The sequence below is a fragment of the Parus major genome, chromosome 22, assembly GCF_001522545.3.
Source record: "Parus major isolate Abel chromosome 22, Parus_major1.1, whole genome shotgun sequence".
Classification (NCBI taxonomy): domain Eukaryota; kingdom Metazoa; phylum Chordata; class Aves; order Passeriformes; family Paridae; genus Parus; species Parus major.
Window position 1 is genome coordinate 3,856,637 of NC_031790.1, and position 11,215 is coordinate 3,867,851.

The 11,215-nt window shown below is 60.2% G+C and overlaps 2 protein-coding genes across 3 annotated transcripts in view; one reads left to right on the plus strand and one right to left on the minus strand.

Moving 5' to 3' along the window:
- Positions 1–7,728, plus strand: part of PLEKHA2 (pleckstrin homology domain containing A2) — a 13,742-nt gene extending 6,014 nt beyond the window's left edge. Inside the window, exons 6-12 of one of the 2 annotated variants that reach the window (XM_015648711.3) lie at positions 1,610–1,756; positions 3,571–3,708; positions 3,803–3,871; positions 3,999–4,069; positions 4,581–4,644; positions 4,893–4,970; positions 5,084–7,728. In XM_015648711.3, coding sequence (XP_015504197.1) covers positions 1,610–1,756; positions 3,571–3,708; positions 3,803–3,871; positions 3,999–4,069; positions 4,581–4,644; positions 4,893–4,970; positions 5,084–5,380 — 864 coding nt within the window. In that variant the 3' untranslated portion in view covers positions 5,381–7,728. The remainder of the gene's footprint in view (positions 1–1,609; positions 1,757–3,570; positions 3,709–3,802; positions 3,872–3,998; positions 4,070–4,580; positions 4,645–4,892; positions 4,971–5,083) is intronic. The other variant, XM_015648712.3, reaches the window with a different exon arrangement.
- Positions 7,729–8,192: 464 nt separating this feature from the next.
- Positions 8,193–9,782, minus strand: TM2D2 (TM2 domain containing 2). Its single transcript, XM_015648724.3, has 4 exons — positions 9,558–9,782; positions 9,393–9,480; positions 9,209–9,324; positions 8,193–9,096 (listed from the first exon to the last, which is right to left on the minus strand). The coding sequence occupies exons 1-4, from the start codon at positions 9,743–9,745 to the stop codon at positions 8,883–8,885; spliced, it is 606 nt and encodes a 201-aa protein (XP_015504210.1). The 5' UTR covers positions 9,746–9,782; the 3' UTR covers positions 8,193–8,882.
- Between the last annotated feature and the right edge of the window lie 1,433 nt (positions 9,783–11,215).

The window sequence follows — 11,215 nt, forward strand, 5'->3', positions numbered from 1 at the left end:
CTCTCCCCACACCTGTCCCTGCTCTCCCCAAGCCCCTCTGCAGCTGGGGCACTCTCACCCCAAGCCCTGCACCAGGGATTGGGGGCTGGCAGCTCCAGGACAGTTTCTGCCTGGATGGGGGTCCCAGGAAAGGGCTGGGGGTTTCTGCTCTGAGCATGGAGCCACACGAGCAGAGTTTCACTGGGTCGTGCACTGATGTGTGTTTTTTGTGCTGTGTAAACTAGATGTGAGGAAAAATAATGTAAACAGTTTGACTGGGGCCTATCCATGAGTTTTTTCTTTAAAATCCCTGGAGTGCCACGTTGTAGTCTCTGTGGGAAACTCATCTGCAAGACCAGACCTAGCTGGGACTTTCCTTCTTTCTCTGCAAGCACATGAAGTGTGACAACCTTTGCATCTGCAGCTGCCAGGCTGCTCTGGCTGGTGCCTTCTCTGGCTGGTGCCTTCTCTGGCTGGTGCCTTCTCTGGCTGGTGCCTTCTCTGGCTGGTGCCTTCTCTGGCTGGTGCCTTCTCTGGCTGGCTCCAGCTGATATTAGCCACAGATTCCACCTGCAGAGCTGGGCAGAGCTGTACCCAGAGCTCGCCTGGGCTCTGTCTGGGTGCATTGGCAGCAATTTCCTCCAGGGTCGCTGCCTCTGGGCAGGGCAGGGGGATGCTGCCAGGCTGGCAGAGGTGGCAGCTGGGGTGACAGCAGGACGAGATGCATCTCCTGTTTCTGCAAGAAACCGTGGTGAGCTCCACGCCCTGATTTTGGCCAGCCCTTCCCGGCTCTGGCCGCGCCCCGGCTGGGACCGGCTCGTCCAGCCCTTCAGGGAGGAGCTGTCCCAGGCTGGCCGGGCCACCGGGACCAGGGTGATGCGGCCACCGGGACCAGGGTGACGGGGCCAGAGCCGGGACCAGGGTGATGCTGCCACCGGGACCAGGGTGATGCGGCCACCGGGACCAGGGTGACGGGGCCAGAGCCGGGACCAGGGTGACGGGGCCACCGGGACCAGGGTGATGCTGCCACCGGGACCAGGGTGATGCGGCCACCCTGCCCCACTCTGTGGGCACAGCAGCAGCGGGGCTGGCATTAGGGGAGCTGAGGTGTGGGGCTGGGAAGGGAAGCTTGGGAAGGATAACTTTCTGTGCAGAGCCAGGTGCCAGAAGGAAGGAACTGGGAAGGGAAAGAGAATGACCCTGCTGGGAGCCGTGTTGCTGCACCCCAGCCCCTGCCCAGGCGTTTGGGGCCGCTCACAGGGGGACACGGCCAGCGCTGGGGTCACGGCTGTGGCCGTGCCAATCAGCCTCGTTAGCCAGACCCAGCTCCTCATTAAGCCTGGCTGTAACTGGAGCAGGGACAATTAAAGGAACAAGCGTCCCACAAACTCACTGAGCTGCAGAAGCAAATCACAGGTGCCTGTGAAGGGATGTTTAATCACTGAGCTCCTCTCATCTCTCCTCCGGGTGTCTCCTGCCTCCCAGGGGGTTCCACACCCTCCCGAACTGGGCTGCTTGGCCAGAGTTGTCTCTAAAGGGATGTTGCTGCATTAGACAGAGATGGGGTGCCCAGTGCAGGTTTGGGGACACCCAGCATCCTGTGTCCCTCATCCCTTCCTTTCTCCCACAGGTACCAAAGGGTGGCAGCGTCCCGCCGGCCACGGAAGTCACGAAGCCTTCTGTGGTGGCCCAGGCACAGGAGAGGAAGCCCCAGGTGGCCTACAAAACCGAGATTGTTGCAGGAGTAGTGGTGCACACGCCCATCTCTATCAACCAGGTGAGCTGCTCTGCACTTTCATTTCTGGACACAGTGTGCCTACAAAGCCTTGGCCCTGCAGGTATCGATGGCTGCTCTGAGCACCCTGAACACCTCTGCTTTGTCTCACTCTGAAGTGTGATGAGACGAGGGGGAGTGAGGAGGAGGAGCTCATGGAGCTTCTTTCCACGTGTCCTGGGTGCAAATCCACTCTTGAGGTGCCCAGGGCAGAGGAATCCTGTTGGGTGCCCCCACCACAGGGGGACTGTCCCCAGGGTGGTGGCTGGCACCGCTGGCCGTGGCTCTGATCCCCTGCCCTGGCACACGGCTGGGTGTGCACGTGGCCATCAGTGTCTCCCACCTTTGGGCACTTGTCCAGCTCTGGCTCTCGCTGCAGCTCTTATCAGTGGCAGCACTAAAAATAGAGTAGGGAATTCAATCATTGCAGCAGTTTTTGCTGGCAGATGCTTTTAACACTTCCCTGGCCGTGGGGCTCGGCAGGATCTAGGGGTGTACGGAGGTTGTGGGGCACAGAGGGGTTTTTCTGGAGGTGGTGCATCAGCTGCCAGAATATTTCCGTGCTCTTGCTGCTTCCCCTGTGGGAAATGGCCATTCCCCTGCTGCAGCTTCCTGGGCGTGTCCGTGGTTTCCTGGCTGGGTCCCAGCCGCTGCTGCTCAGGACTGCAGTGGGGCGTGGATGCCCTGGCTGCACCCCAGAGCGGCCAGGAGATCACCCCAGCTCCTGGGCATGTGGTACCCCAGCTGCAGGAGTGTCCTCACCCCTGGCTTTGGGCACGTCCTGTGTGGTGGCTGCAGAGGTGGCACAGCCCAGGCCGTGGGTGGCATCCCCGTCCTGGCCGTGCTGCAGCCGTGCTGCTCTGCTCTCTGCAGGGGCTGGGCAGCACTCTGAGGCCACATGAAAAGCTGTTTGTGTGTTCTGGGAACACTGAAGGTGCTGGGCAGGCAGATTTACCCAAACTGGGGCTGTGTAAGGCTGGCAGTGGCCATCCCACTGCCATGGCAGTGCTCAAACCTCAGCCAAGCGGGGAAGGGCTTGGAGGGATGGGGAAGAAGCTGAGTGCAGAAGATGTTTCATCTCAACCATCCTCTGCATTTCTGGGGGGAAGGGAAGGCACTGCTGGGATGATGCTGGAGGGTAGGGCAGGGTCTGGCCCTTGAGGTGTGCTCAGGGAAAGCAGGGGTGGGTGCTGAGCACACGGTTCTGACCACAGCTCCTTGGTGCTCACAGCACTGAGCACTGCACCTGGGCAGGGACAGCTTCACTTCCTAAACTCCAGACACCCAAGTATCCTTGGGAGAACTTACCTCTGAAAATGACACCCAGAGACTTTATGGCTTTTCTGAGCAATTTATTCCCATGGTATATTGCTTTCTCCCATTGGAAAGCATTCCTTTCTAGTTTGTGTTTGGTGGTTCTTGTTCTCTCATACCTTCAGTGGTGCAGTTGAGTCACCTCTTTGTCCATGATGAGCCAGGCAGATGGGCTCTATTCGCTCTCCTTCTGCAGGGGATTTTCTTCAGCCCTCAAATGGCTTCTCTGCAGCTCTTCTGATTTCTCGTTTTTAACACCTGGTTGCCAAAAGGGTGAATAGTACCAGGGGGGTGAATAGTACCAGGGCAGCAGCCCAGAAAGCCACACACAGTGAGAGAGAGACCAGCTCTGGGCTCTGGCTCATTGCCCTGCCCGTGCTCAGCCCTGCCAGGAGCCCTTGGCTCTCACACTTCTCTCGGGGCTTGTGTCAGGTGGCTTTTTCCTGCAGGGCCTTCCAGCAGGGATGGCCTCCCTGCTCAGGGTGGCTCTGTCTCTGCTGCAGGACGGCGGGGAGGGCAGCGAGGTGGCCGCACACCCTCTGCTGCGGCGCTCGCAGAGCTACATCCCCCCCTCGGCTGCCAGGCCGCCCGCCGGGCCAGCCGCGCTCAAGAGCGGCTTCTGCGTCAAACAGGGCAACGTGGTGAGTGCTGGCCAGGGCTGGGGCTGCCCCACAGCCCGGGCTGCTCCAGGGACAGGCAGGGCCCGGCACCGAGCAATTTCCTTCTGTTTTGCAGAGGAAGAGCTGGAAGCGGCGGTACTTTGTTCTGGATGAGTTTTCCATCAGTTATTACAAGTGTGAGCAGGTGAGCAACTCCCCCGAGGCCCCAGCAGGGCTCTGGCACCGCTGCTGTGCTGGCACGGGGACCCTGGGTGGGCACATGCCAGCCCCAGGGCCAGCCAAGCCCACACTGTCTCCTCTCACCTCTGCAGGACAAGGAGCCTTTGCGTTCGATTCTCTTGAAAGATGTTTGCAAAACCCACGAGTGCCTGGTCAAGTCTGGGTAATGCTCTCACCCACGTTTCCCTGCCGAGGCCCCAGGCTGGTTCAGGCCAGGGGAGCCGTGGGAAGCGGCTCTGGAGGTGTTGGCCTTCACCCAGCCCAGGGGGCTGCAGTGTCTCGGGAACAAGTTACTGCAGCAAACACTGATAAAATCAAAGTAACCTAAGGACTGGCAATGAAAAATAACCTAAGAAAACAAACCTCTTCAGCTAAAGTAAAAATACAATGTATTAATGTATCTCTGAACTGTGTATTCCTAATGAGCAATAGCAAGCTGATATTTAAAATGAGCTGGGAGTGCAGTGGGTTATGGTGGGGGAGGGCAGGGGTTTGCTGGCTGATGGTAGAGCTGGGGGATTTCTGGCTGAAGCTCTCTGGGTGCTGGACTCTTCTCAAAATCCAAATGAGATCCAAGGTTCCTCCCAGCACACTCCAGAGATGAGGATAAACACCGGGGTTTTCCTGTCCACAACAGCTGCTGGGTGTGACTGTCCCTCTCTCACTGTTTCTAGTGACCTCCTGATGCGAGACAACCTCTTTGAAATCATAACGGGCTCCAGGACCTTCTACATCCAGGTGAGCAGCTGAGGCCAGGATAATTTTTGGGGCAGAAAGTTCAGCTCTCAGGAATGGGCTGTTCCCCACAGGGCTTTGCCAGTGAACGTGAGCAGATGGGGCTGTAACACACGAGTGTGAGGGAGAGCTGTGGGGGGATTCACTTCTCCCGTGGAATTGCTTATAATGATTGTGAGAGCAGGAGAAGGCAGAGCTGAGCCTGGGAATGCCAGGCCAGCTGAGCCTCACTGGGGCTGCTGTGTTTGCAGGCAGACAGCCCCGAGGACATGCACAGCTGGATCCGGGCGATCACAGGGGCAGTGCAGGCCCTGAAAACCCGCCCCAGGGTAGGTCACGTACTTCCAGTGTCATGTTTAGTGTCAGATGGAGAATGTGCCAACGTCCAGGATATTTATTTGGTGGATTATCTGAGCAGCCTCGCTCTGCCCTGTCCTTGCAGGAGATGTCCTTTGTGAGATCCAGGCCCGGGGGCTCCTCGGGCCCCTGTCAGCCGCGGCCGTGGGCAGAGGAGCGGAGAGCCCTGTGCAAGGCACCGTCCAGCAGCTCCTGGCAGCCCTGGACGCCGGTGCCCGCGGCCGAGGGGCAGCGGCCGGCGCTGGGGGAGCTGCCAGCCCCGCTCAGGGACTCGGCCACGCGTGGCACACGCCTGCGCCACCGCTCCGAGCCACAGCAGCTCAAGGGGAAGCCGTTTGCCTTTGACCTGGACGATGAAAGCATCCGGACCTCCGACGTCTGAGCCTCCACCGCCGGCTCCACCTGCCCGGCTGCGGGGATCCCTGGGGGCCCTTCGGGGTGTGCGAGGTGGTCCCTTCCCTCCACCACAGCCCTTCCTGCAGTTCAGGATCCACCTGGAGCCACATCCCCTTCCCTGCTCGGCAGGGAGCGGGGTCCCTGGCTGCTCCTGCCCACGCTTGGCCCCGCTGGTTCCATGTCTGGGACGGTGCTTCCGGGCACTGCAGCACTCGCTGTGCAGGGCAGGAGATGCTTGGGACCTGTATGAGGGGACATCTTCTGCAATTGCATCATTTCCCCCACAGACCAGGTCTGGATGAAGTGGCAGAAGGTCTTGGAGGCATGAAGAGGGGGAGTGTAGCCTTTCTTGTGTTTGTAAAATGTTTCTCTCCCTCTTGATGCTGCTCAGATTCCCCAGGGCAGAGCTGGGAGGCACCAGCCTGCAGCTGCCCACTCGGGGACTCACTGCAGCCTCCCCTTGCAACGACTTATTCCCTCAGAGAGCAGCTCTTCCCACTGCCCACACAAGGGTTTATCAGCAATCTGCTGGCTTTTGATTAAGTCTTTTTATACCTGTGGTTCCTGTTGAACCCCAGCCTGGGAAGGTGCTCAGCCCCTCCAAAGGCTTTTGGTGCTTCCTGAGCACGAGCCAGGGCAGGTAACCGGAGCCAGAGTGGCTCCCGCTGTCCATCCTCAGGTACGGTGTCAGTTTTGCACTGCACACACCTGGGCACAGAGAGCTGTGCCAGGTGGTGAAGGGTTTTTAGTAAAAAGCAACAAAGACCGAGCACCTGATGGAACTGGGCAGACTTGTCCAGCCAACTCACCACTGCCTGCCCGAGATGGAAACCAGCAGGAGTTTCTAGAGCAATGTGAATCGTCATTTCCATAACCAAATGAGCTCCTGTAGGTGTGATAAATAGTATGTAGAAAATCCAGGTGTTCCCTCAGCAGAGAGATCGTCTGATACCTTCACCCCACGAGTGTGTGCAATCCCCTAGTGAGAACTCAGCTTCCCTTTCACTTCCCTGGCCATGACACATCCTCTGCTCTGCAGGCTCAGCCCAGTGTGTTCCCCAGGAGCAGAACATCTGGTTTGTCCCGGCCCTTTTGGGGCCTCCAGCTGTTTGACAGCTGTGCCTCAGCCTCAGCCTGAGCCTTGACTGACCTTAGTGGGGTCCCAGTGGTTCCTCCTGCTTCAGTCCCCTGTGGGACCAGCAGGGCTGCTGCAGGATGGGCACAGGGGAGCTTCGTGCAGCTGGGGAGGCAGGAATGGGGTCCCCCAAGTCCAGGGGGAAGAGGGTCTCAAAGGGGATTGTGTGGAGGCTCTGGAGAACACAGAGACCAGGAAAATGAGTGGGAATCAATGCAAATGGTACAAGGTGAGTCTTAGTATTATTTAATTGTAGCTACCTAGATCCTGCTGTTCCTTTTCTGCTTCTTTTTTCTTTATTTGCACTAGAGTTTGAAACTTTCATTTTTTTAGGCTGACTTGCTGTTTGGCTCCTAACACTGTTTCAAGAATGTTTTAGTAGTTTGGTAAGCCCATCCATCAGAGTCACAGCATTAGGTAACAGCGTTCTGATCTTGGTTTTGCAGAGCAGGGAATGCAGAGGGATGATGGTTCCTTTGTGCAAGGCTTTGGAACCACAGACTCCCCAGTATTCCTGGTGCTTGATAATTGCACAGTTTCTTCAGGCCTGGGAAGGTAAAGCAGAGGCTGGTTGCACAATTAAGGTTAATTATCCAGGAGCAGAAACTACCAGTGGCTCCAGCACTATTGCAACATTCCTCTTGCTTATTCCCACCCTCCTGCATCCCAGCACAGCATAAAGGCTGAATGTGAGGTTCAGACAAGTGTGGAGCTCAGCTGGGCTCCAGAGCCCTCCGTAACACAGGTGCTGTTGGGAGGGAGGGATTTCCCTCCCATTCCAAAGGTGTGGGTGGATGCAGCCAGACCTTGGTGGAGCTTTGTGGTTATTTTAAAGAAACTGGTTTTCCCTCAGCTCTGCATTCACTCCTGGCTCAGGTGTGGGATGGACACGTCCCCCCGGAGCTGCTCCCTCCTGAAGCGTGTGCTGTGGGGCTTTTCTGGGGGTGCTGCAGGTTCGGGGTGCCTGGCAGGGCCAGGGTGGTGGGAGAGAGGGGTTTGCTATTCTCACGTGGTTCCAGATGTTTGGAAGGTGCTGGCTGGGGATTTCAAGTGCTCTTAGGGCTGGGGCCCTCGCAGGCAATTCTCCGTGACTCCCGGGGTGGGGGCTACCTGCCTCCCATGCCTCGCCTGTAAATGCTGCAATGCCCTCTCTCCCCTGTGTTTTTAAATAAAGAAGGAAATCCCAATTACTTTCCCAAGCTGTCCATTTGCACTGTGTATTTTGGGGAAGGGGTGGCAGGAGCACTGAATGCTGTCCCCCCAGGCTGGGGAACGGTGCAGCATTTGGGGGGATCCCAGGAGCAGGGGTGGGTGCTTCCCCCTGCTCACGATGCTGCTGCCCTGCACAGGGGATGGGCTCTGTGCTGGGGTAACAGTGGACAGTGAGGGCAGGGACATCACAGCTCTTTCTGGACCAAGGTCCCAGATGTTCTTTGGGGAGGAGGGAAGCTGCTGGACCAAGGTCCTGCTGTGAGCTGCCAGTGGGGGGCTGGAGACACGGGAGCTGTTAATGACCAGTGGTCTTTTGCACATGGGATTATTATATTTTTCCTTTCTAGGTCACTGCAGAATTTTTTCCCCTCCACAGACTTTCCAGCCCTGCTGTATTTTCAGGACAAATTTGCTCCCCACCCCCCCAGATAAAGCTGCCAAGCTGGGAGTGTGTGTTTGCTGTTTTATCTCAAATGTGACCAGATATTTGCATATACAGATATTTTGTCTGGCTCTGCTGGGGACTTGTTGCAGCTTCCTTTTCCCATTTTATTCAGCTTGTTAAGTTTTTAACCTGCAGCTGTGGGGCTTCCTCTTTCGGGTGTGAGGTTCTTGCACCTTTTGGGTGCTGTAGGTGCCCTGTTCTGGGGCTGGAGACACAGGGGTGCCTGGCACACAGACAGGAACTGCCTCTTGGCACCTCTGGCCCTTTCCCAGCTCCCTGACTGCTCCCACATGTCAGGTGGCCCATGACCCCAAGGTAACCAGGGCTCAGGACTTGTCTAATGGGCTGGCTGGGGAGCTCAGGGCTAGACCATGACCCTGTGGCCTCATTCTCATCTGTGGCTGAGACTCTACTAATCCTCAAAGTACATGGAGTCACCTTCCAGATTTTATTCATGTTTGTTTGATGCCCTGTGTTTGCAAGCTCTTAGGCTATCACTATTTGCAGTGGGAAGCCAGATTATTTTAAACAAGCAAAATATATCCTGAACAACTTTGTGTCCAAGGTTGGTAGAGTCCTTAAGCAAGAGTAACTGCTGTGCACCCTGAGTTACGGTTCTGAAAGTCCACGTTGTGCTGGGCAGAGCCTGGGCTGGTGCTCGGAGCGAGCAGAGGCTCCCAGGGCCAGCTGCCCCTGTCAGTACACGGTGCACCAGTTGCTGCCATCGCTGGGCATCAGCCCCCCGGTGATCAGCAGGATCAGATCCACAAACCACCAGATGCCCAGGCCCCCCAGGGTCAGCAGCTTCCCCACGGCCGTGCCGGTGTGGCCCAGGCAGAACCGATCCACGCCGAAGCAGCCCAGGAAGAAGGAGTAGAGCAGAGTGGTGATGAAGTAGTGTCCCGTGTACCTGCGAGAGAAGATGCGCCGGGCTCAGGGAGTGCCGGCCTCCCCCGCCGGGCCGGCCCCGCTCCCGGGGCGCTCGGTCCGGCGGGTGCTCGGGGGGCCAGGGGCTCTCCTACTTGACGCAGGGCCGGCTGCCCCGCAGGAAGCTCCGCGGCTCGGCGCACTCGATGCCGTCCAGCGCTCGGCACTGCACCCGCGTGTGATCCACCTCGCCGTGGGCCTGTCCGCCGAACTGCGGCGGGGCAGCGCTCAGCGCCCGCCGGGCCCGGGGCACCGGGGCCGCCCCCGCCCCGCCCTCACCTTCACGCAGCCGTGCCCCAGCTCCTGCTGCGCCGTGGCGTTCCCGCCGTGGTCCACCGGCTCATCGCACTCCACGAACTCATCGGGGCTGCGGGAACGGAGCGGGTGGTGAGGGCGGCCGGGCGGCCGCGGCGCCCCCCCGGCCCGGCCCGGCCCGGCGCTCACAGGTAGGAGCACAGAACGAGCGGCGCCCGCGGATCGCTGTAAGCCCAGGCGGCGGCGGGCGGCCCCGGCGGCAGCTCCCGGGGCTCGGTGTCGTTGCCCGGGAGGCCGCGGCCGTGCAGCAGCAGCAGGTTCCCGAGCAGGAGCGCGGCCTGTCCGCACAGCAGCGCGTACCCCACGGGCGGCGCCATGGCGGCAACGCCGCCCCGCTCGCCTTCGGGCCGCGCCGGCCGCAGCCAATGGGCGCCCTCCGCCACCCCGCCCCGCCGGCCGCAGCCAATGGGCGCCCTCCGCCGCGCCGGCCGCAGCCAATGGGCGCCCGCCGCTCGCAAGCAGTCAGAGCGGAGGCGGAAGAAGCTGCGGAAACGGCGGCGATGCGCGTGGCGGAGGGAGTGCGCCCAGACGAGGCGCTGATTGGCTGGCGGGGGGAGCCGGCGGCCAATGGGCGAAGGCGAGAGGCGGGGCGCTGGTGCGGCGCGCGGGCTCCCGGCGTGCGCCGGTCTCGGGCCGAGTCCCGGGGCCGCTGTGGCTCCACCGGGGCTCAGCCGGGGCTCGGGGACCCTTCCCTCGGGTGGTGCCCGCCGCGCTCACCCGAAGAGCAGACACCTTAGAGCCGGAGAAGTGCTCTCAGGGGTCTGTGTTTCCGTTAACGGGTGGCTCAGCGGCCACATCAGCGACTGACTCGGTCCGAGCTGGCCTTTGTACTGTGCGGCTCCCACCAGTGTCACCCCGCCCTGTGGGAACGGGAGGCAGCCCAGGTTGGGGTGCGTTTGTGCTCTTTTCCACAGTAAATTGACTCCATTCCCCGTGTCCGCCCTTCGTGTCGATTTAAGGGAGAATCGCTCCTGTCACAGCCACGGGAAGGACAAAATGTCTGTGCTTGGATGTCAGGAAATCTCACTGCAATGCTTCTTCTCACTGTGCTTTATTCTAGTTACAAAGTTCGTGCTGGAACCAGCGAACAGCCCCAGTCCAGTGCTCGGCTCCGAGGTCTCATTTGTGGCTTCAGACATTGCAGACCTCCAGAATTTGTTAGTTTTCCCTGTTTCTCCCAGAGCAGCTCCCACTGTGCCTGCTGACGGGGATGTCTCTCCCTGCGGGATTTGACTGACCCGGCCCGGGTGCTCAGCTGTCCCGGCGGTGCCGCAGGCCTGCAGCAGCGCTGCCGAGTGCCGGGAGAAGCCAGGGGAGATGGATGTGGCTCCTTTTAAACCTGCGAATCTCATGCCCCTCAGGCAGGAACCACAGGATGATTCATGTTTGTGTGTTATTTGTCCAGGGCACAGAGGTATCCGTGCTGGGTGCGGGTCCGTGCTGGGGGCCGGGCCAGGCCGGGCCGGGCCGTGCCGCTGTCCGGGTCTGTGCCGGGTTCCGGGCCGTGCCGCTGTCCGGGTCTGTGCCGGGTTCCGGGCCGTGCCGCTGTCCGGGTCTGTGCCGGGTTCCGGGCCGTGCGGGGCCATGCCGCTGTCCGGGGCCGTGCTGGGTTCCGTGCCGTGCCGCTGTCCGGGGCCGTGCTGGGGGCCGGGCCGGGCCGTGCGGGGCAGGCGGGCCTGGGCGGGCGGGCGGACGGCTCCGCCCCGGGGCGGTGCAGCGCAGGCCCCGGCCCGGCTCCATAAGGCCGCGGGGCCGCCGGCCGGACCCAGCGCCCCACGGGAGGGGCG